Below are 23487 nucleotides of genomic sequence, written 5' to 3' on the forward strand. Positions count from 1 at the left end.
GGTTTTTTCCCTATTTCTTGGATCTGTTCAAACCTGCTCTGGACTGAAAACCCAGCTAAACCCTGGGAGTTCCCAGCACCGGAGGGACTGATAAGAACCTGAGCAAGCTGAGCTACACCATATGAAAAGGACTTTTTCTGGATTTGCAATCTCATCAAACAGCAAGAGGTTTTATTGTTTAATATTATTCAATTTATGTTAAATAAACAGATTTTTTCCACATTTATCCAAGGAAATCTTTTCCTGAACCAGTTGGGGGAGGGGGCACTTGAATTTGTTTTCTGAAGGGACCCCCATTGGGAGGTTCTCTCCCAGATTTGCCCTAAACCAGGACAATTACGCAAATGAAGGAACAAAACCTCAGAAATAATTCTACAAAATACTCAGAGCTTTTGACTTTTTGTTACAACTGTAAGAGCCAGAAAGATACAGCGAGTGCTACATGATGTGCTCCTAAAAATCAGCAATTTCACATAAATACTCTTTAGTACATGGCAGGGGTGTAGAGATGTCATAACTCCAGTTATTCTTGGTTTCCAATTTTGTTGCTGTGCCAGTTATCTCTGTTCTAACTGCAATGTAAATGTTTTATTTTGTGTGAAGACTGCAGACCTGTACATAGCTACATAAAGTAAGAAAGCTAGATGATATTGCAAGTCTTTTGCCAATATTTATAAAGTTCTTTAGGCTGTTTCTTTAGAAAATTAAATTTAAAAATAGAAATTTAATTAGTGTTAAAAAAGTAATTTTATAATATATCTTATACTGTAATTGCGTATAAATTTATTGTCAAAGAGTTATAAAATATTAATATTGCCATTATTTAAAGGCTATTGATTTTCTAATACCTATGTGAGGAATATGGAAAATTACTTTTATTGTGGCTTGTGTCAGTTCTAAGGTAATTTAAGACACACCTCAGTTCTGCCTCCCTTTATGATGCTTCTCTGAGGGGAAGCAGCACAAAGCCGGTCTTGAGTAAATAAGAAAGCCAAAAGGTTGTGAAAAGTCACCAAGTAAAACCAGTGCTAAAGTGTCAAAGGCAAATGCCTTCAATGTTTTGGGTACTTTAAACTGTACCTGACTGAAAAACATGACCTGTCAGTAAGGATACCAGAGAAACCTCTTAAGAATGTGTCCTCAGGCGAATAGTAAAATAGCAAATGCTTGCTGTTCTTCCCTTCCCTTCCCTTCCCTTCCCTTCCCTTCCCTTCCCTTCCCTTCCCTTCCCTTCCTCCTTCCTTCCCTTCCCTTCCCTTCCCTTCCCTTCCCTTCCCTTCCCTTCCCTTCCCTTCCCTTCCCTTCCCTTCCCTTCCCTCCCCTCCCTTCCCTCCCCTTCCCTCCCCTTCCCTCCCCTTCCCTCCCCTTCCCTCCCCTTCCCTCCCCTTCCCTCCCCTTCCCTCCCCTTCCCTCCCCTCCCCTCCCCTCCCCTCCCCTCCCCTCCCCTCCCCTCCCCTCCCCTCCCCTCCCCTCCCCTCCCCTCCCCTCCCCTCCCCTCCCCTCCCCTCCCCTCCCCTCCCCTCCCCTCCCCTCCCCTCCCCTCCCCTCCCCTCCCCTCCCCTCCCCTCCCCTCCCCTTCCCTCCCCTTCCCTCCCCTTCCCTCCCCTTCCCTCCCCTTCCCTCCCCTTCCCTTCCCTTCCCTTCCCTTCCCTTCCCTTCCCTTCCCTTCCCTTCCCTTCCTTCCCTTCCCTTCCCTTCCCTTCCCTTCCCTTCCCTTCCCTTCCCTTCCCTTCCCTTCCCTTCCCTTCCCTTCCCTTCCCTTCCCTTCCCTTCCCTTCCCTTCCCTTCCCTTCCCTTCCCTTCCCCTCTTTTTTTTTTTTAAAGTTTTTAAGTGGGGTTGTTGGGGTTTTTTTTTGTTGGTTGGTTGGTTTTTTGTGGTTTTTTTTTTGTTTTTTGGGGGGGGGGGGGTTGGTGGTGTTTTGTTTTTGTTTTTTTTTAATTTTAAAAAGCTATCTTTTGTTGGATTCTAAGGAAATCTTAATTCAGGCCAAGTGGAGCTTCAGATGTCATCAATATACTGAGTACACTGATATTTTCTGCCATGCAACCCTGCTCCCATTGCATCAATCAGAATCCCTAGGAAATATACTGTTCAAAAGTATTAGAACATATTGGGAAGAGTATTGGGAAGCTTGTGGGAGCACAGACAACCACCCACACAGAGCTGCTGATGTCCTTTTATTATCAAATCTGTGCCAGAATACAGCGTCTCCTTCCCTGTATTCATTTTCACAGTTGCTCCTTGCAATGTGGGGAACTTTAAAATGTCCATATTCATTGCATAAACATAATTTTTATATTTTGAAAGCTTTTACTTGTGCCTAGGAACACAAAGCACTATTGATACTTTGTCAGTTTATTTTTAACTGATAATTTTGAAAAGTTAAAATTGTGAAAGAATTAGGGCAAATTCCTTTTTGTCCTAAAAGAATTATATGGCTATTCTATAAATTAAGGACTTTTTAAAAGTAGCATAAGCCAAAATTTATTATTAGATATTATTAGATGAGAAATATGAAATTATATTATCCATACCTAGATCATTGAAACAAGTAAGAATTTCTGGTATTCCATTTTTACAAACAGCATAACTAATAAAAAGATTTCATGGCTTCTTCTCTTATGTGTTTCCATTTTAAGCATTTTTCATTTTAATAGCATTCCTTTTGTTTCTTTGATCGTATTTCACATAATTGCTTCCTATCAAAAATTAGGCTGGGGGAAAATGCTGCTGGGAAGGATGAAAATTTAACAGAAAAGTTTTACAGATATGAATGCTTAGCAGAAAGTTCTCTAGAAATGAAAGCAAGCTTTGATATATAAAAAATGTTTTTAGGGCCAGTTGTTGCCTGAACAGCTGGGAGAACAAAGGTTTGGTGAGTTGGAAGGAGGTTTTATGGCTAAAGTCCAACAGGTTAAGTGGTCTTCAAACAAAGCATCTTTGCTACCAAGTAAAAAAAGCATAGGCAGACAGAGGGATGTTTTTTATCAAAGCAAGAATTTTCCACTGCAAAACAAGTTTCAAAGTTTAACATGTAATTGCTAACTCAGGTGATTGTTAGTCACTAACATAGTATGGTAACTTTAGCAGTTTTGATAAGATATATGTAAATGTAAAGGTGTTGTGTATGATGTTGATTGGTTGTTATGTAATAAGATGCACAGCAAAAGAAAAAGATATGATGCTTTATAAGATGAACAGAAAAGGGGCTTCAGGACTCATGGCTTGTCTACAGACAGCAGCTATAGGCTCAGCCACAACCCCCAACTGCTGTGACCCAGTCTAGGCAATAAACAGCATTTTAAAGGAGAGGCATCTGAAGTCCCCATCTCTCCGTCAGGCTCTTACAAAACGCCGTTACGATTTACAGTAAAATCAGTTTCTGTTTTCATGAACACCTCAGCAACACTAGCAGGAGTGCTCTCTCTGCTCTCTGCCCCTCCTCTCCTCCGTGGTGAGCTCATTAGAGGAGGTCTGGATGGGCGATGAGGCTGCAGTGGAATCAACATGCTGAAAATGCACCCAATTAAGGGGCAATGGCATTGCAGCTTTCTCATTCCCGAACTGACAAGCTGACTGATGGAATAACGTGTTGTGATTCCAGAAAATTGCCTTCAAATCAGCCTCTGTGAGGCAAGGGACAGATCTTTCAGACAGGAATCCAAGACAGGGGTTTGGAATGCTGTTGGCAGCAAGTACTGAGATGGTCCTTGTATGTTGCATATAGGTAAAGCCTTATAAAACAAGGGCCTTGTCAGCCTTGTAAAATCATGGCTCAGGCCTGCTACTTTGGCTAAGTAGAAGAGAACTATGGAAGAAGGACTCAGCTGGAATAGAGGTAGAGAGACATGAGAAAGGGAGCCTACACCTGTGAGAAAAGAACCTAGTACCTGTGAGAACTGATTCTGTGCCCATGAGATTTATTCTACAAGAATGTAAACATCTTTAGGGAAGACAGTCTTTGGTGAACACATACACTAGCAACTACTAACCAATGAACTGAGTAGCAAAAAGCTACTAACCAATTAGAATTAAACACAATGCTTTTAGAAACCATATAAATATGAGCTAGGAACAATAAAATTAAGCTATTTTTTGCATGAAGAAAATGTGTCTTGTCTGTCTCTACTGCAACACTCATGCTCTTACGGAATCATTTTGCAGCCTGTGAATTTTCACACGTACCTTTGTCCTCAATTCCCAGACACGTCTTGGTAGCGTCTGGGGAAAACCTGGAAGTCAAAGTTTTCTCTCTGCTGTGGTTATGCTTGTTATGATACCTTGGAGTGGCTACTAGAACAGGGGCTAGACAGAGTTAAGAGAATAAAGTGGGTATTTAGTAAAGGTCTTCAACACATACACCTTGGGCAGTCAAAAGCCTTCCAGAGGCTACACCCCAGATGGCTGGTAGTCATGAGTTTTTCAGACAAATATAAATTTGGTCTATTTGTATATCAGGGTTAATTTTCCAATTATAGCTTCAGGTAATGAAGTCATGTACCTCCAGTTTGCTCTTCCCCCACCACGATTCACTTTTGTTTATACTTTTCAGAGCCTGAGGCAGATTGTGTCCTTGGTTCTCAGGCTTAAGAGGATTGTTTTGTCTGACCAAAATGTGAAGAGAGCTTACTAACACTCTGTGAAGTTCAGAGTTTTACACTAATGCAGTACATAATCTGAAAAATATAAAAGCTAAAATCTTAAGGCATCAATATGAGCTGCAAATATCCCTGGGCATCATACCCTAGAGCATTTAGATTCCATATAAACACCAAAGGAAATTCCTGAACTCTTTTTACAGCAATAGTCTCAGGCTTGGAATGGACAAAAGCCTGTTCATACATCTTTTGGTGAATCACACCAACACAAAGGGTTTCTATGTCAATCCTGGACACAAGGAAGGTAGGGAGGGTGATCTTTTATCTTTGAAAATTGAGTGCCAATTGGGAACACTTTGCCAGCTTTGTTATCCATGATCCAGGCCAAACCCTGCTTGTCTGCCTGGAGCAGCCTCTTCAAAGAGGCAATATTAACAGCGTCCTGTAAGCACGATTTATGACTTTCGCGTCGGGTGAGAAGAGTTGGCAGAATACAGTGAAACAATTGGCATGCAACTAAAATCCTTTAGATGATTATCCCAGCTGAGCTTTTCCCAAAATAATTGCCAAGCTAATTTAAATGTGTGGCAATACTGAAGACAGCTACACACAAATTTTTCTTTTTCTATTCCTGCACTTTAAGTCAAGAGTGTTTATTATGAGATGGTTCTTTACAGAAATGGTGTAATACAAGGTTCCTGGACCCAAGATTTTACAGATAAATCTGAGCAGTAAAATAACAAAAAACAAACAAAAAATGAAAACCACAAAAAAAAAAAAAAACCAAAAAAACTTTAAAAATCTAACAAAAAAACCCTAACCAACAACCAAAACCAACCAACCACAGAAATTACTTCTCATCTGTATATTCTGAGATTTTTTTATTGGCAATGCTTTTTAATTTTTTTTTTTTTTTTTGGGAGCCTCTGAGTGTTTTAGAATGAAAAGAAATAATTTTAAAATAATTTTTTAGAGAAGAACAATTAGTCTGGCTATGTATGTGTGTGGGTAGAGATGAAAAATTCATACCTGTACTGAAAAATAGGGAAATAAATGTTCCTTTCAAATTAAATACAAAATAATTGTAGATGTTTCAGCCCAAAACACCACATCTTCCTGTGGCACAAGATAATACAATATTTTCCAAGTTCCCTTCCCAGACATGGTTTTCCTCAGGAAATCCATGTAAAAGGCCCAATGTCAAGGACCTGGTCTTAACTACATTTCTTAACCTCAGGATAAGGAATGAATTCTGCTTTTACTCACATCTCTATTCCAAAAAATACAGAAAAGAAGCAGTGTGCATGTGAGGTTATCTTGTTGATTGTCATGATGAAAGTTTATATTCCAGTCAGGATCCAAAATGGAATTTTTAATAGGAATTTATTCCTAACTCATATGAACTATATCCATATTTTCCCTATGTACATGTTTTCTGCTCTGCTTGAAATGAAAAAAATTCAGCATTTTTGCTTTTGCAGTATAGCTAGAAATTGAACTTAAAAAAATTTCCTGTCACAGCTGAATTTAGTGCAAATAGTGAAACTGTACAAAGATGAAAAGCAATTAAGGCTATTATCTTAGTAATATATAAATAGTTCCATCAAATACAAAGGAACTAATTTCCTTCTTGAATTGGCTATTTAGCATGCCTTCAATGTTATAGCTTAAGATGTAATATTTTAAATAAACATTTTGAGTTTCTTACAGTGTCTCTGACAGCACTCAATGGCACAGTGCTGCTATTTCCCCTGACCTCATCTGTGAGGAGCTCTGAGGAAGAAGATTAAAGTACAGAAGTCTTTTGGAACTGCAAGGAGCAACTACCTAAATTGCAATGCATGGGGAAAGCTGTAGTGTCCGTGCAAAGAATGGCCAAAACCCACTGAACCCCTACAAAACTGCTAAAATGCCTGCCTTTTCACCCAAGCATGTTTAAAAAGTGCCTGTGGGTACCAGTTTGGGACAACAGGATGCCTTTTCTTTTTCTAATTACTCACCTTCTGTCACAGTATTTACCTTTCTTTGAAAGAACAGGGAAAAAAAAAACCAATTAAGTTGCTTGTTGAGGAAGTGTTCATTGTGCACTGCAGTTGCACAATGTACTAAGAAGCCTTCATGGATGTAAGTAAACACTTCTTGAAAGACCTGGTGGTGTCTGTCAGTGCAAGAAAACAGCAACCTCAGGATTTTATTGTTAATATTTGCAGTCCTGCAAAGAAAGAATCAATTAAAGAGGATGCCTAAAGCATTAAGAGCAGTCTATTAGGACACTCAGCTATGCAGCAGCAGTACAGGAGTTGAAAAGGGGGACAAAATGTCCTCCATCAAGAACTCTGTAAGAAAGGTTCCAGACCCTAGTGAAGCCATAAGGAATTGAGTTTACTCTGCCTCTCTGTATAATTACAGAGGAATAGATTTGAAGACTTAAATATCTGTCTAGATAAAGATAGTGATTTTTTTTTTTTTTTTTTTTTTACTAGCCAAATGGGAAAGTTCCTCTGTACCACAAGAAACCAGATAAAACAAACCATCACTATATGAGATGGAACAGAAACCAGATGGTATTTAAGAATTTTAGAAAGAGGTTTCTGATCAGAAAAGATGAGAAGTACAGCTCCCACAACAACAACAAAACCCAAAACAAAATCTAAATCTCTTTTCACAGTCCCTATTATGTATCTTTTCATGTCGCATAGGTATCTCAAACTAAACAAAAGCAGGAACAAATGGAGTTATGGCCTTAATACCTTTGTATTCCACTGCAGAGAGGCTAAGACAAGCAAAAAGAATGCTGTTAATTCTTTGGCTTTCTTCTAGTTCTATTTTAATACTGTTCTTGTGGGCTATTGTAAAGGAAAAGAGGAAAAGTCGCATTTACTAAAGGTATTGCAAGCTTTGTTTTCACTAAGATCTGCAACCTCCTGAGAGATTCTGAAAGACTTTGACACCAACACAGATGAGGAGAGGTGAAATGACCAACACAGATGAGGAGAGGTGAAATGCAAATGTTTTGGGGAAAACTATTACAGAGAATTCAGGAAAGAATTTAGAAAAGAGTGAAAGAAACTTGAGAAGGAATGCATGCAAACCGATACTGAGGTGTGCAGTTGGAAAGATGCAAGAAGAAGGGGTTGGCTAGCAACTGTTTCTTTCCCTAGAACATGAAGTTTCTTCTAAGCTGCATGTGGAATCCTATCCTTTCAGTTTCGCCTAAAGACCTCCAGGATCATCAGCGGCCTTGAAGAAAAGAACCTGGAATAAAAGAGACAGTGCTGGGCATCCCTTTTCCTGCTCAGCTTTAAACCACACAACACACGTTCGTATTATGCTCCTTTTTTTTCAGCTGCATGTACCTTGACACTTTGGCTCTATCGCTGAGCCATTTTAATCTGAGCGGAATCATTTTAATCTGGAAACAAAAGAGGAGAAAACAGCTGCTCAGTTTCACATTCCCTTTGAAGGCTATCAACAACACCCTGCAAACAGGGGCTAGGAGTTTTCCTTTCAAACTAAATGGACTACCCCATTCTTTCTTTCGATCACGCGGAGTTCCTGAACCTAAACCGTATCAAGTGGAACTATTGGTCACAAAAGGTGCCTGCTCAGGAGGCTGTTGTTTTTAACTCACATCCTGTAAAAAGCAACACACACCGTGGACTTATGCTCATGGACCATCATATTCCTTCACTCTTGCAGAGCCCACCTTCAAAACCTGCTATGTCCAGCTATTATTCCCAATCCAAAGCTCCTAGAACAAAAAGTAAGCGCTGGCCTCCACTTTGTCCCCACTTTTGAAGTGCAGCACACCCAGGTCTGTGCACACAGCTCTGGGGACCCTCATGCACCCGTCAGTCTCATAGAGTCCAGTTACAAATTTAAGAACGTTCAGCAGCTGCTCCCGAGGAGAAATACTAGAACAAAGAGGCAGGGCTGGAATTCACTTTCCCTTTGCAGCCTTAAAAACTGCCCAGCCAACGGTGAAACAATTCGAATTCTTCCGCATACAGAATCACACGTCCCTCCCTTCTATGCAGGATCACATGCTTTCAGTCTCAAAGAAAGCGTCCACAACAGAACTCCTACACTGACTTCTCTGACACGAATGGAGCCGGCACAGGAGAGTGCTCGGCTTTTCCCTGGGCACTGAGAGAAGATGAACCACGCGATGGCGGTGTGGACTCGCAAAAGAAAAAAACGCACCTCGCCTATCTTAAAGTACCGAAAGTGCAGGTCAAGGTTGAAGTCGCCACTGCGCTTAAATCAACTTTCAGAACAAAAGAATTTCGCTGCTTTCCCGAGTAAAAACTGTTATTTGCCTCCCACTTAAACGGCAACACGAACTCCTTTACCCTAATACATTTTTTCATTCTCGCAGAGCTCGGCTACAAAATTGAAACCATCCGGCAAAAGCAAAGCTCACAGAAGTGTCAGCTGAGAATGCTTCCGTACTTCAGCTGTACCCAAAGAACTGTTCCTCACACTGTTCAATTTGGCGTGTGGTTCCCACTTCTCTGAGATGGCCTTCAGAAATTTTGGTAGTGCACTTATTTCAGACAAGGTAAGCAGCTACGCTCAGGATTCGTGTGCTGCGGGTAAGAGTGCCCTGGACAGGTAATGCCCAATGACAGTTTTCTGGCACCTTTGTAGGGGCTCATTTCTTGGATGTTGCTCATTCTGGTGAAGGGGATCTAATTTCTTTTGAGACAGGCTTACAGTTCTTCTCTTTGGCAAAGAAACCAATTTTGGATATGTAGATTGGGTGGTTTTAGTGACATTTAATGGTTTTTCCTAACAGGCAGTTCTGTTGGTTAGAGCTTACAGTGGGAATGCAAAAGCCAGGCTGTTGAGCTTTCTGTCCTGGTACCTTTAGTGTGTGAGCAGTCACTAGTGCTGTTCCATTTGGATCCTGGCTCTCTGAGACTGAAGGATTATGATGGTTCATAGAGCTGAGAAGCAAAGTGCAGGCAGTAGGGTGTGTACTGGTAGCTCTTTGGGTGCAACTGAAGTTGTAAGCAGCAAGAGCTTTCTCAGCTGGCACTTTTGTGAGCTGTGTTTTTGCTGGATGGTTCTGAGAGGAATGACGGGTTTGTCTTTACAAACAAGCTGTGGGTCTGCTGATAAGATGCACCTATCAGTGAGGGACAACAGAAACAATGGGATGGATTCCACTAAAAGATCAAAGAGGCACTGAAAGAGCACCATGAATTCCACAAAAGTTAAGAATTAAGAAGGGATTATGCATGGTGGGGGGGGAAGGTATCGCAGGTATCAGGCGTTTCGGGAAGCCTGTACCTCTCAAGTACCTCAGCCTATGGGGAAAGAGAGAAGGGACAAGAGGCTGGGAATTAGGATAAAAAGGAGGCTGCGCCCTCCAAAAATTTGAGAGACCCCAGGGGAATGCCCCATGGCCTCTCCCTTTATTTGAATAAAGAAAAGGGACTCCTCTGTCTCCTTTTTGGACATAAACCTCTGGTGTTTGTGGATTAATTTTCCTGACAGTTCCACGACTGTAGCCGGACTCCACCAGAGAAGTTTGTGTTGCCATTTGAGTGTGGTACAAATAAAGAGATTGTACTTGGAAGGGAAAGATCATGGAAATGTTTTTCTCCTGACACAGTCGATTGGAGAGCAGTGACATCTTCAGCTTGGCACTGCACTTGGAGTAGTTTAGACCAAGGCTAGGAGCGTTTCCTTCTGTTGCAAGCCCACACTGCCATTGTACGGCTGGTTTTATGAGCGCTGACAGTGCCCAGGGAAGAGCCAGGCCCTCATCTTCCCCTTGCCGTCTGTAAACAGGCCAAACACACCGGCACTTTCCTTGTCGCCTATGTATAGCAGCACATCGACCACTAACGAAGCGTTTCCAGGTGAGGTCGGGCTCTGCTCCCAGGGAACAAGGCACAGGCCTCAAGCTGCGCCAGGAGAGGCTCGGGTTGGACACTACAAGTAATTTTTTCACTTAAAGGAGAATTCCTTCTTGGACATTGGAACAGGCTGCCAAGCTGGAGGTGGAGCTACCGTCCCTGGAATTACCGTTGCACCCTGAAGTGTGGGAGGAAACACTGGAGGCACTACTCAATGCCATAGCCCAGCTGACACAGCAGTACTGGATCACAAGTCAATCTCGCCAATCGCCACAACCTCCCCAACGCTAATGAGCTCCGTGACTTTTTAATTAAGCTGGCAGGCCCTGAGGGACCTCGCGCCCCCGCCCTGCGCAGCCGCGCTGCGCCCGCCGCCCCGCGCACGCGCCGCCCCGCCCCGGGAAGGCACAAGATGGCGGCGGCGACACGCTGCGCCCGCGGGCTGCGGCTGGCAAGGGCAGGTGAGTGTCGGACCCGGCCCCGGCGCTCCCGGCCGCCCCTCAGCGAACTCGGCGTGTCCGTGCGGCTCTGCCCCAGCCCGGGACGTGCTCCGCTCCCGGCTCTGCGCGAGGGGAGCTCCCACCGTAATGGTGGGGAAGGAGCTGCCGAAATTTTTTTCTGGGAGCGCGGAAATGATCATGTTTCTGCCTCCCTTCTCCTTAGGGAGCTGGGGGTTGGAGCACAAGGAGCTCGGGATGTAGCTGGGGTTCACTGCCCTGTAAGCTAAAAGCTTAGGTTCCTTTTGCTGTTTCTTAGGTGGCTGTGACCTTTTGACCATGATCTGTGGTACAGTTCAGCTACCAATATTATATTTAAAGCACGTATTTGGGTCTTTGCCTCCGTTTAAATTGAGTCTGCCCACACTCTTTGAGTAACAGGGGAGGTGGTAAATAGGTTTTGTTGGTAAAGGGCAGGGAGGAGCTCAATATCCTTCTAATGGGGGCAGTGTGTTCTTTATTTACCTAAGTGGCTGTCAGACTGCCTTTCAGGACAAAATGGGAGATGTGGTGTCTTTTTCCAGTTTGTGGGGATGGGAGAAGATGGGGATAGACAAACTTTTGGGTAGAGAAAAGGGCACTTTGGGTTTGCTGTGGATATTTGAGCGTTAATTCATAGAACGACAGAATTATTTGGATTAGAAGGGACTGTAAGGATCATCTGGTTCCAGCCGCTTGCCATGGGCAGGGACACCTTCCACTATCCCAGCTTGCTCAGAGCCCCATCCAGCCTGGCCTCGGACAGTGCCTGGGATGGGGTAGCCACAGCTGCTCTGGGAAATGGAATTTGAAGCAATGATTGGGCATATATATAACCATAGCTGGTGACAATTTTTGACAGCCAGACCCCATAGAGTTATGGAACAAGGAAAGATGTTTATCATTAAACACCTTACAGGGTAAGGTAAGCACAGCAGGGGGATACACAAAAGTGAGAGGTTACAAAACCGTAATTAGATATTATTTGTTAGTATGACAGTGAAGAGGCATTATGAAGAGCTTGCCACCAATAATTTTTGCAGAAGTAACAGTAAAAAAGCCACTGAATAGTTGAAATATATAATTTTTTATTGATTTTTTTAACTTTCAGTGGCTCTCAAACTGCCTTTCAGGGCAAAATTTGGGATGCAATATCTTTTCCCAGTTTGTGGGGTGTGGAGACAACAGGGATAGGCAAATGTTTGGGCAGCAAAAAGCCTCCCTCAGTCACTGAAATTTGGTTGGACTTTCTGGTTTGAGTTCTGCCAGATGGGGTAACAGAATATAATTTATGCCTCAACACACCCTATCCTTTTAATCTTCTGAACATTGTGGGTGCAATGTCAGTGCCCCTGTGTACTGGTAATTCCTAACCACATTGGGATAAAACCTTCAGTGTGCAAGTGCCACGTTGCTCCTGGTCCTGTCCAACCTGGTCTTGGACGCTTCCAGGGATGGGGCAGCCACAGCTGCTCTGGGCATCCTGTGCCAGGGCCTTACCACATTCACAGTGGTTCACAGAATTTTCTCCTCATATCCAATCTAAATCTGCTCTCTGTCAGTGTGAAGCCATTCCCCCTTGTCCTGTCACCGCATGCTCTTGCATATCAGTATCCTAATGATGTTCTGCCTTCATGGCTCCCAAGTTTTCCTAGCTTCTTGAGGAAAGAAACAGCTTTGAGGCAGTATCCTGTGTATCCTGGATCTGGGTCTTTGCATCTCTCCCTATCTCCACTTCAGAGCCTGTGATACAGGAAGGATCTTTTATTGCTTCCTCTGCTATATTTTGTATTTTTATTGAGTATTCTTTACTTGCTTCACCTTAAACTCACAGTAAGCTTTACTTGCTCTTTAAGAACTGATAACCTTTGTCAGCTCCTTCCCTGTCTTAGTTTGGTCCTTAACTTTACCAACAGCTTCCCAGGCCTGCTCCCCTCTGACCTCTCCAGGTACCTCTGAAACAGCCCATCAGGAGTCTTGGCATGGGATGCTAGAGATTTGTGATGAGAAAACCAAGATAAGCTGTGAGTTAGCAGTGCTGAATCCCAGTTAATATCCCAAACTCTCTCCTGTTCTATGTTGCAGGCCATGGAGCTTCTGTCCTGACTGCAGCACCATTGGTGTTGCAGCAGCACCGGCAAGTCCATCATGCCGTGATCCCTCATGGGAGAAGTGGAAGATCCTCTGTCAGTGGCATTGTGGCTACTGTCTTTGGAGCCACAGGTTTCCTGGGACGATACGTTGTGAACCGCTTGGGTAATGCTCACCAGAAGTACTGATGAAAAGAGCTACCCAAAAAAACGTTTAACTAAACTAATTACTCTTGAAGTTGCAGGGTGATGGAGAAGTGTTTGGCATTTTGGGTCTTAAAAGTGTTTTGCAGTCTGCTTGAATTCCAGCATGTGACAAATAGTAAAAAGTGTTTTAATCAAGGTAATATTGGAGCTTTGGAAGCTTAAGGTCATTAAAGTCCTACTCCTCTGTAGAATGCAAGTCTGAGGAGAGCTACAGCATGTATTTGATTCTTCTGGTTTTAGACTTAAGACAGTTTACTAAAAGGCTTGCAGGAATTTGATTGGAATTCTTTGAAACAGCCCTTTTGTATTTAAATTTTGGAAAATAACCGATGCTGCTTTTTTCCCCTCCTTCATTTCATGCAACTTAAAAAATGTAAAGGTCCTTGTATATATTTAATTTTTTTAGGTATTGCGTTGTGTTTATAGGACACACCATTTTTGTTGTTGTTTGTTAACAGGCTTTGGCTTTTTGTCTATAAGCCTAAATATTAAGGAACGAATCCTATTTAAGAATTTGAATTATACAGGTTCAAGAAGAACCTTAGTTCTGTTCTACTTTTAGCTTTGCAGATATGTATTGAAGATACCTATGTCTAATTGTAATGCTTAAATGCCAGGGGAAAAAAGGGAGCTTGCTTTATTTAGAACTTCATCTACTTAAAGGGATGTATTTGCTTGAAACTTTGGATTTTTTGTGGCCCTTTAGGTCGCATTGGCTCTCAAGTCATCATCCCCTATCGCTGTGATCAGTATGACCTGATGTATCTGCGGCCCATGGGTGACCTGGGGCAGCTTCTTTTCATGGTGAGTCTGGTTTGAGATCAAGCTCTAACCCCTGGGCAGCCAGGTAATCCTTCTCAAAGACACAACTCCAGCTATAATGTAGCCTCTAAATGGAAATGGTGTGAAAGAGCTTGCTGTGGTGATGCCTGTTGACACATTTTGTCATCTTTTCCCCATTTGATGCTCTGCTTGCAGGAGTGGGACTGCAGAGACAAAGATTCCATCCGAAGAGCCGTGGAACACAGCAATGTGGTCATTAATCTTATTGGAAAGGAATGGGAAACAAAGTAATTTTCCTTTTTTTTTCCTTTTCCTGTATATGATAGATTTGCATCAGGTATTGTAGCCATGTTTTACAGCATGTGTGTGCAGTGATGTTGTCATTATTCTTGGCTTCTGTGAAAAGGCAACCCAACCATTTTGCATATAAAATTTCTTTCAATGGTTAGCTCCAGTCCTGGTGGTGATCTGCTTTGGAAAAGTGCATTCTTTCCAAAATTTTCCAGAGTACAGCTTAGTGTACTGCTTTCATGTACCTCATAGATGTTCCCTGAGTGCCTTCCTATAGGTGACAGGGCCTTTTCTAATACCAATTTCTTATATTTACATTTACATTTTATTTATATTTAACTCATACTTAGATTATATTTACATTATCACAGAAGTAAGATTTCATCATGTCACTTGGATGTCGTGGTGAGTTGTAGCCTGCTAGAAAATGCCATGATCAAACAGGAATAGCTGATGAAGAGTCCCTAAGATTATGACTAATAACATCATTCCTTGATAGAATTTTAACAGCCAATATTAGCTACAGAAGCATTCTTTGATAATGATTTCTAAGAATAGTTCCTTTTTGAAATTAATTTTAAAATTCCCATATTTTAGGTTAAAAATACCTGTAACAGCCTGTGTGTGTGCCTTCTCTGAGAACAGCCTTCTTTGTGTGTGTGTGTGTGTTCAGGCAATCATGTCCATTTTATTTAAAGCCTTGTGCAGAACTGCCAGACAAAAATTTAATGGTGAGATTTGCCTTTGTATGGTGCATAATTTTTGCTTTCATTGTAGACAGAAACAAATGCAGATTCCAGTTTCATCTCTGCTTACACCCTAATGTTTTTGTTGCCCTTCTTTGATGAACAGCCCTTTGATGTTCAAAATTTCTGGACTTGTGTGAAAAGTATGTTTTATAGAAAAGACAGTTTCTTCTGTTACTAAAAGGAAATCAAAGGGAAATAACAGAACGTTTTCATTCTATTTAAAAATTCCCAAACCTTGTTCTCTGTACAGTTCAATAGATTCAAAGAGACAAGTCTTGGTCCATGTTTAAAACTTTCAGACATTGCAGAACTTAACCACTGTGTGGTACAAATGTTTTAATCACATATTTTATGCATGTGGGTATTGGTGGTGCTGAAACCCTGAGATCAAGTTCTCTGGTTTGTTAAACATCAGGTCTGAGTAACCATTGTAATCATCCCAGAGCCTCTGAAAAACTTGGGCAGGAAGAAAAGTAAAATTAGATAGAGAGATCAGGCAAAAAAAGCAAAGCCTGCCATGAAATACTTTCCTTCTTGCCTTGTATTTGTGTCCAGGCTCCTCTATGTGTACTGTGTTGTTTGAAACTCCATGGTTACAGGAGGGATGTTGTTCATTCTCGTGTGTTTCTAAATCTGTTTTGGTGAGCAGAGCAGGAGTGATGGTTCCCAGGATCAGATTAGTTATTGAAGGCTCAAAAATAACTTTGTATTTTTAAGGCTTTCTTTGGACTTCAGTAGGATCTGAAGAGCTGTGGGAGGAGATAAGGACACAGAGGGAGGTGTGTGGGTAAGATGGTTGCTACCCAAAGCAAATGGTCAAGGTGCGGGGTACTTACAAGGACAATACAATGACATGAGAAACCAGTTCAGTCTTGGGATAGTTGGATAGAATTTTTGGGATTGTTGGTAGCTTGTCAGTTCTGTGTGGAGACAGAGCTTCTGTATTGTTCTTGATCAGATACCAAGCTGGTTGACAGTATAACCTCCTAATTTAGGCCCCTTGAATGTCATACAGTGACGGGAGGATTTCTTCCTGCTTCTCCTGGAAGTCCCTTTCAGCTCTGAAATGGTTCTAAATGCTCTGACAAATTGTTTTTCCATTTGCATGAGCACTTCTGTGTTAGCTGGTTTGTTTTTGTCTGCTTCCCCCCTGCCAGGCATCTGACCTGCATTGTGCTGCTCAGAAATTTTGAGCTTCTTTGTAGTGTAATTGTGTCAAATCAAGGCAAATTTTGAACAGGATTTGTGAAAACACAGCCTTCCTCAGAGTTCAAGATGCAGGAGTGCTTTTAATAAAAATAAGCTGTTTTCACTTTCACTGGGAGTTTTCTATTTGTCACAGACAAATGGGCAAGAGGATTTTTCATACTGATTTAATCTTATCAGGTGAAAAGGCAGAGAAGCTAAAATTGAAGATTACAGTTGCAATGTCACTTGCCTCTAAGTTTTATTATATGAAGAGTCCATCATGAAGGGAAATTTTGTTTCTAACGAAGAGTGTCAGTATAGGTTTTTGATAATACATTCAAGTAATACATAATAATTGCTTTTTGGCTGGTTGGCAGCCATTGTTGATTGCTCTTAAAGTAACATTTGGGTTTTGCCTTGCTTTAGAAACTTCAGATTTGAAGATGAATTTGTAAATATTCCTCAAAATATTGCACACATAAGTAAGGAAGCCGGTGTGGAAAAATTCATTCATATCTCTCACCTGAATGCTAACATGAAGAGTCCTTCCAAATACCTCAGGGTCAAAGTAAGTCTGGAATCCACGCAAATATATATCCTGAGAATGTACTTTGTGTTTGGTTTGGGTCTATTTTTTCCCCCAGCTGGGTCTTTTTGAAGGAAATCAGTGTATGAATTTACTGAAGACTGTTTTCTGCAGCTGAGAAATGTTTGGGCTTTCTATGAGAGCTTTATCTTAGTGCAGCATCTCAAGGATCAAATGGCTTAGATATAAATAATTTTTGTGCTACTGATGGTGTCATTTCTTTTAGTTCTGTAGTAAGGATGTTTTCTGTTATGAAAGGCATCTACTTCTGCTTGGTTCAGTATGGATCTAATGAATGTGTTTGTTTTAATTGCTAGGCTGTTGGAGAGGAGGTAGTGAGGGAAGAATTTCCAGATGCTGTGATTTTGAAGCCCTCTGAGATGTTTGGGAGAGAGGACCGATTTCTCAATCATTATGCAAGTATGTACTCTTGGAATAATAAATCCACGTATGATTTGTGTAACTGCCTGTAGAGAACAGAGAGAAAATGGGATTTGCTTCTGAGAAGCAGACAGGTGTGTTTTTACTGGCAATGTGTGGGATACATAGCAACATACTAAATTCTCACTCTTGACAGAATTCTTTCTCAATCTAGTTAGATGTTGCTCTTTGTTTTTATTTTTGTAATAATTTTCTTTTGAGGCGAGGGTGTGTACTGAGCCACTCTAAGGAAACAGCAAATGCAGCCCTCTCGTTGTTAATACAAAAACTAAATGTGTCTTGGAAAAAATACTGATGCAATTGGCTGGGAATTCTTCCCAATTCTATATTTTTTTTAAAGTGAAATCAATTTTCAGAAGAGATCCACACTCAGTGTGGTGTAAAATGTCTTGGTTATTCTGGTAGTGAAAGGGTTCCCAGATTTTATCTTTTTTTCCATCAGATATGCGCTGGTTTGGTGGTGTGCCTCTTATTGCTCTGGGAAAGAAAACAGTCAAGCAACCAGTCTATGTAAGTTTTCCATAAAATCTCAATCCTAAATCCTCAGTGGGTGGATGTGTTGGTCTGTAAACCACCTCTGAAAGAAGAGTGTGTGCATGTATTCCTGTTTTCTCGTGGTAACTCTCAGAATTTGTTCCTCACAGGTGGTTGATGTAGCAAAGGCAATTATTAATGCAATTAAGAATCCTGATGCAAAAGGAAAAACATATGCCTTGGCTGGGTAGGTCACTTTTTGTGATTCTGATTAAACTGTAGTACATCTTTTGGGTGTCATTTTTTGGCATGCTGCACAGTACATTTAATTGCTCCACCCATGCACACAGTTTGAGCCGCAATAAATTCCACCTCCTTTTTGGGAGGAAAAATGGCCCAAGCTCTTACTGTGACTACTCTGAAAATCCTAATCTGGGCCCCACTGCATTTCATTTGATGTATGTGCACACAAAGAAATAGGCAGCTTGGGAAATAAACTTGACAACATGGATTTGGGGAAAATTCTGGTAAAGCTGTGTGGAGACCACCTGGAATTAGAATGGCTTAGAGGCAGTGGATCTATAGTTAGAGACTGGATTTACAGGTTTCCCAGAGAAGCTGTGGCTGTCCCATCCCTGGAAGACTTCAAGGCCAGGTTGGACAGGGCTGTGAGCAACCTGGGCTAGTGAAGGTGTCCCTGCCCATGACAGGGATTGGAATGAGATGATTTTTAGGGTCTCTTCCAACCCAAACCATTTTATGAATCTCTGATCTCTTGGAACTTTTCCTGTTCATGTTAGTTGAAGACTCAGTTTTCATACCTGTAACCTCAGACCTTGGCATCTGTGATATCCTGGGTTTATCGAGCTGCTCAGCAGTGTGCTCTTGTGGTGTCATGGAGCTTTTCAGAACGTTTTGGAATGGCAGCAAATTGCCTGGAAAGCCAAGGGAGATAGCTGACAGACAGTGAGCCATCTAGAGAGCCTAAAATGTCAAGGCAGAATGTGACCAAGAACGGAATGGGAATTCCCAGTGGTTTATGTTACTCTTAGACAGGTGTATGAAAGACTGACTGCTTCATTCACTCCATCTTGAGAGGGGAGGAATGCATTTTTTGGACAATTCATCTTGCTTTTAAATAGAACAAGATATTCTTGGTCAAGTAAAGGCAAGTCAATCAATATCCCTGCAGCCATTTCCTACCAAAGATGGGATGTCTTGTTAATAAAGTGTCCTTAATTCTCCATTTGCTTTCTGGCTTCCAAGTGGGTTTGAACAAATTTCTGTCATAGTGCTGGAAGTCTTGAGTTCAGAATTTGAGTCAGCATGGAAGGAGCCACATTCAGGTGTGCTTTCAAAGCACACAGAATACATTTCATCCAGTGTGGTTGTGGTGGGTTAGCCTTGGCCGAAAGCCCACTGTTCTGTCACTTCTTTTCCATGCTTTTCCCCAGCTCCAGGGTGGGCCCTTCTCCAGGCTGCAGTCCTTCAGGATAAACCTCCTCCCAGTGAGCCATGGGGGAGTCTCTGCTGGCAAATGTTTTGAATGGAAGAAATAGGCTTTTTGTAGCCTTAGGGGTGGAGTGTTTAAATTATTTTTTTTTCTCTTGCTGCAAATATGGAAGTGTAGCTGACTGAGGTGTGATGTTTGCTGCTTTTCCTTCCAGACCTCACCGGTACCTCCTGTATGACATGGTCGAGTACATCTACACCATATCCCACCACCCCTTCATTCCCTACCCCCTGCCACGGCCTCTCTACCAGTAAGTGGGACCCTAATTCAGTAAGCTCTTGGCAGCACAGAAGCATAAATACCTGTTGCATGGATTATTTACTCTGCCCAGCTGTTGTTTAAGGTGGTGGGGTTGTAGAAGTTGCCTTTCCTGAGATACTTGTTTGCCAATTTTGAGCCTTCAGCTCAGGGACAGGCCTGCATTTGATGATCTGGTACATGAAGTGCATGCTTGTAGTGAGCTTAATATAGTTGTTCATTTCAGAGTAATTTGTCCCTGACATTTAGGGACAGGATGAGAGGCCATAGCCTCAAGATGCACCAGGGAAGGATCAGGTTGGACATCAGGAATAATTTCTTCATGGAAAGGGTGGTTGAACACTGTAATGGGCTACCCAGGGAGGTGTTGAATAAACAACTGGACATGACACTCAGTGCCCTGGTCTGGTTGACAAGGGTGGTGATCAGCAAAGCTTGGACTTGATCATCCTGGAGGTCTTTTCCAACCTAAGTGATGCTGTGACTGAATGGCTTTGCTGAGCCAAGAAGTAGCAAAAGGTCCTAATTTGATAAAATTAGTAGCAAACCAAATTATCTTTAATAATACCACAGGGAGAATCTCTGTGCATGTTGCTGACTGCAGACCCTGACAGATTTTTGTGCACAATCTTAAAGATCTGCTACTGAGCCTGGGCCTGATCCTTGGGAAGTAATCACATCTTTTTGAAGAGCTACCCCAAGCAATAAATGCCATTTCAGAAGTTGCCCTCGGCACGATTGGGCTGTGTTATTATTTGGCATCCTGGTCCCCCTCATGTTTAGTACAGTGCAAATTAATAAGCTTAATTAGTCACCAGAGTTAGAACCCTTCCGCCAGTAGGAATCAGCTTTGGATTCATGGAAGTGCTGATGGATAATGCTTAGAACCTCCTAAACTGTTGTGGCTGTTCCTGTATTGGCTGCAACAGGTACCAGGTTATAACATGGCTCTGGTGACACAGAGCAGCTTGTTAAAAAGGTGCTGTGTGGGTGCTTCTTACTTTTATTCACATTTGCTACAGTCCATGTTGCACTTCTTTATTTATGGGCTAAACTAAGTGATAGTTCATATTTTTGAGAAAAGAATGCTCCTGAGAGGCAGATGAGCCTGGTTATGTTTATGTGCAGTAACTCAGTAACACCCTAATCTGCCAGGTGTGCACTTCAGCAAGAGGACCTGTTCAGTAAGAGATTCTGCTGTTGCCCCCAAGACACTGAGCAAGAGCTGTAGCATTATTTTCCTTTCCCTGTCAGACTTCCTTTCTTTCAAGGGAAGCTTCATTTCTCAAAACTGCAGGTATCCCAGTCCTCACCCTTATTATATATTGCTCCCGATTCCACCAGGTTGTTTGTGTTGCTGATAACTCATTTAATTGTCAGCAATTGTGTTTTTTCCTGGAGTCATTGAATCCAACTTTGTGACTAATTGGATTGCTGCCTACACTGGCAGGGAGGAGTTTGGATGAAAAGCAGGGGCAAGACTAAGCCCTCTGTTGTGTGGGGAATTGCATGTGGAGTTCACTTTCTCCACCCACTAATGCTCATTTTAATTTCTAGAGATCTGTTTCTCTATTCCATCCAAAGTAAAATAATACAAGATCAAATAGTTCAGGAACAGTTAATTACCAGAAACACAACTAAGAACCTGTTGGCTGGCACATCTAGTGCTTTAATGAACTCAGAGCTTGCAGGAACAACTTCAGAACAAGCTCTTGCTCACCGTCTGTTAAGTTTGAAGTAATTTTTACCAGATTTCTGAGTATATGGATAAATGACTTTACTTTTGCAATATTTCTTCTGTTCACAGTTTAGTTGCAAGATTCTTTGAGATGAATCCATTTGAACCATGGTTGACACGGGACAAGGTGGATCGGGTAAGCATGGGACCAGCCAAAAATCCCTCTTGGGAAGTGTTTTATTGTGCGTTTGTAGCTCCCCCTTGTAGTTTTGCATTTCCCAAAAACACATGGAATTGAAAACAGCCAAAAGTAGAGGTTGGGTGAGCAAAGTGAGTGGGGCAGTGCTCCCCACTCTTAATCAGTTTATGTAGCTCTAGATGCACTAAATTCTCTTTCATCATCCAGGGAATGGGGTTTTTAACACCTGAAGTTGAACTGACACACTGTGCACATTCCAAAATCCTGCTTAATATTCAAGTGCATTTCTTGGGAGAATGTTGCCACTTCATGTTTATTCCTGACTACTCAGAGTGTTTCTTTGGGGTTGAAGAAATAAGTTGCAAAAAACCAACTGCAAGCAAGGAAAAAGTAGGAATTGGCAAGTATTAGTGTCATATTAGTGTATATGTGTAGGCTAGCAAAGATAGTCATGTACATTCCCTTAACTTTGTGCTTTCTGAATTACAGTGACTCTCCCAACTGTTGTGCAGCATTGGAATTTCAGTGTATTTTGTTACAACACAGTATCAATAGCCTACTTAACCTGATTGTCCACCAGTAACATCTCCTAAAACCTTTCTTCCAGCTGCCTTTCTAGTTTCTTGAGTTACATATCATAAAATAAGCCTGCACCAAATCACTAAAACTACTGCAAGTCAGCTATAGCATAGGTAGTGTAAGAGGGAGTTTCTCCATGTCACTTCTGGGTTTGGTTGTTCCTCTTTCAAAGCTTTTTGTCTTTAAATAATCTGTACAATATTAGATATGTTTGACTTAAAAGACCTCTCAGGGAACACCAGCGTAAGAGAAATCTCTGTTTTCTAGGATTTAAGTCATAGGGGTTGCATATATGGTAATAGAATACTTGTCCTGTACAGAACCATGTTGGAACCATAAACAGAGGAAAACAATCTACCAGAGGTGATAATTCAATGCACATTTTTTTGACAAATCAGAATATCCATAATTGGAGTTCAGGTATAGCCTTTGAGTTCTTGATTTTGCAGTTGTGATTCAGTAACCTCCCTGATAATGTATGGAGAGAAAAGGAAGGCACTTCCTGCATGGTATTTATTCCTGACTTGAAGCCTGAAGGACTTTTGCTGGATGCAGAATACCTGTACCTCCTGTTGAAGGTCTTGGTACTCAAGACCTTGTGTAATTATGCCACAGTTGCGTTTGAATCTTTCTCTTTCCTCTACTTCTTTTGGCAGGAGAATGATTGCATTGGGTGTAAAGCTGTTAATTTCAAGTGAATTATCTTTTTGTTTCCTTACCCTCCCCATTCTTGTTGAAGTTTCACACAACAGACATGACATTTCCTGACCTTCCTGGTTTTGAAGAGTTGGGGATTCAACCAACGCCCCTGGAACAAAAAGCCATCGAAGTTCTGCGCCGTCACCGCAGATTCCGCTGGTTGGACGCTGAGCTGGAGGAAGCAAAGCCAAAAACACAGCCCATGTAACATCTGAAAAGGGGAATACTTAAAGCTTCTTAAACTACCTTTGGATGACCCAACTTCTTTGGAGGACTGTGTACATACTGAGTAAAATGTATTAATCATGTAAACTGTATTTCACCAGTGTTGTCTTTTCAGTTAAGGGGGGAATGTCACTGCAACACAGATTTTTCTCTCTGCCACAAAAGCAGATAATATGGTTGCTTAGCTGGTGAGCATTATAATGTTTTGAAGGTTGGGGTAGAGGGAATGTGCTGTAACACTTGTCCCTTTCTCCCTTTGCTCTCAAAGCAAATGTGTCACTGAGCTTTAGGCGCTCAAATGGTTTCAAGAGTGTTTCCGTTAGGGACTAGGTCACCCAGAATGTGCCCTTTCCAGTAGGGATTGCTGGGAATGCCACCTGTTCAGGCTATGAGATCTCAGACAAAGCCCTTGTTTTAAGTTTTTGACTCTTCTGAACTTGGTTTTCTGTGCTGAACACAGCTCTTACAGAAAGTGCCAGCCTCCTTTCAGGGAGTTGTAGAGAGCCAGAAGGTCACTGAGCCTTCTTTTCTCCAGGTTAAACACCCCCAGCTCATTGCTGTAGGCAGAGAACAGAATCTCACTTT

The 23487-nt window shown here is 41.9% G+C and overlaps 1 protein-coding gene across 1 annotated transcript; it reads left to right on the top strand.

Moving 5' to 3' along the window:
- The first annotated feature begins 10772 nt into the window (after nt 1-10772).
- LOC131573046 (NADH dehydrogenase [ubiquinone] 1 alpha subcomplex subunit 9, mitochondrial-like) lies at nt 10773-22994 on the top strand. Its single transcript, XM_058826622.1, has 11 exons — nt 10773-10927; nt 13028-13198; nt 13946-14043; nt 14218-14309; nt 16677-16818; nt 17154-17256; nt 17720-17787; nt 17922-17998; nt 19419-19514; nt 21330-21396; nt 22718-22994. Exons 1-11 carry the CDS (start codon nt 10879-10881, stop codon nt 22883-22885), a joined length of 1131 nt encoding a protein of 376 aa, XP_058682605.1. The 5' UTR covers nt 10773-10878; the 3' UTR covers nt 22886-22994.
- Nucleotides 22995-23487: the final 493 nt, after the last annotated feature.

The sequence above is a fragment of the Poecile atricapillus genome, chromosome Z (assembly GCF_030490865.1).
Source record: "Poecile atricapillus isolate bPoeAtr1 chromosome Z, bPoeAtr1.hap1, whole genome shotgun sequence".
In the NCBI taxonomy this organism is placed as follows: domain Eukaryota; kingdom Metazoa; phylum Chordata; class Aves; order Passeriformes; family Paridae; genus Poecile; species Poecile atricapillus.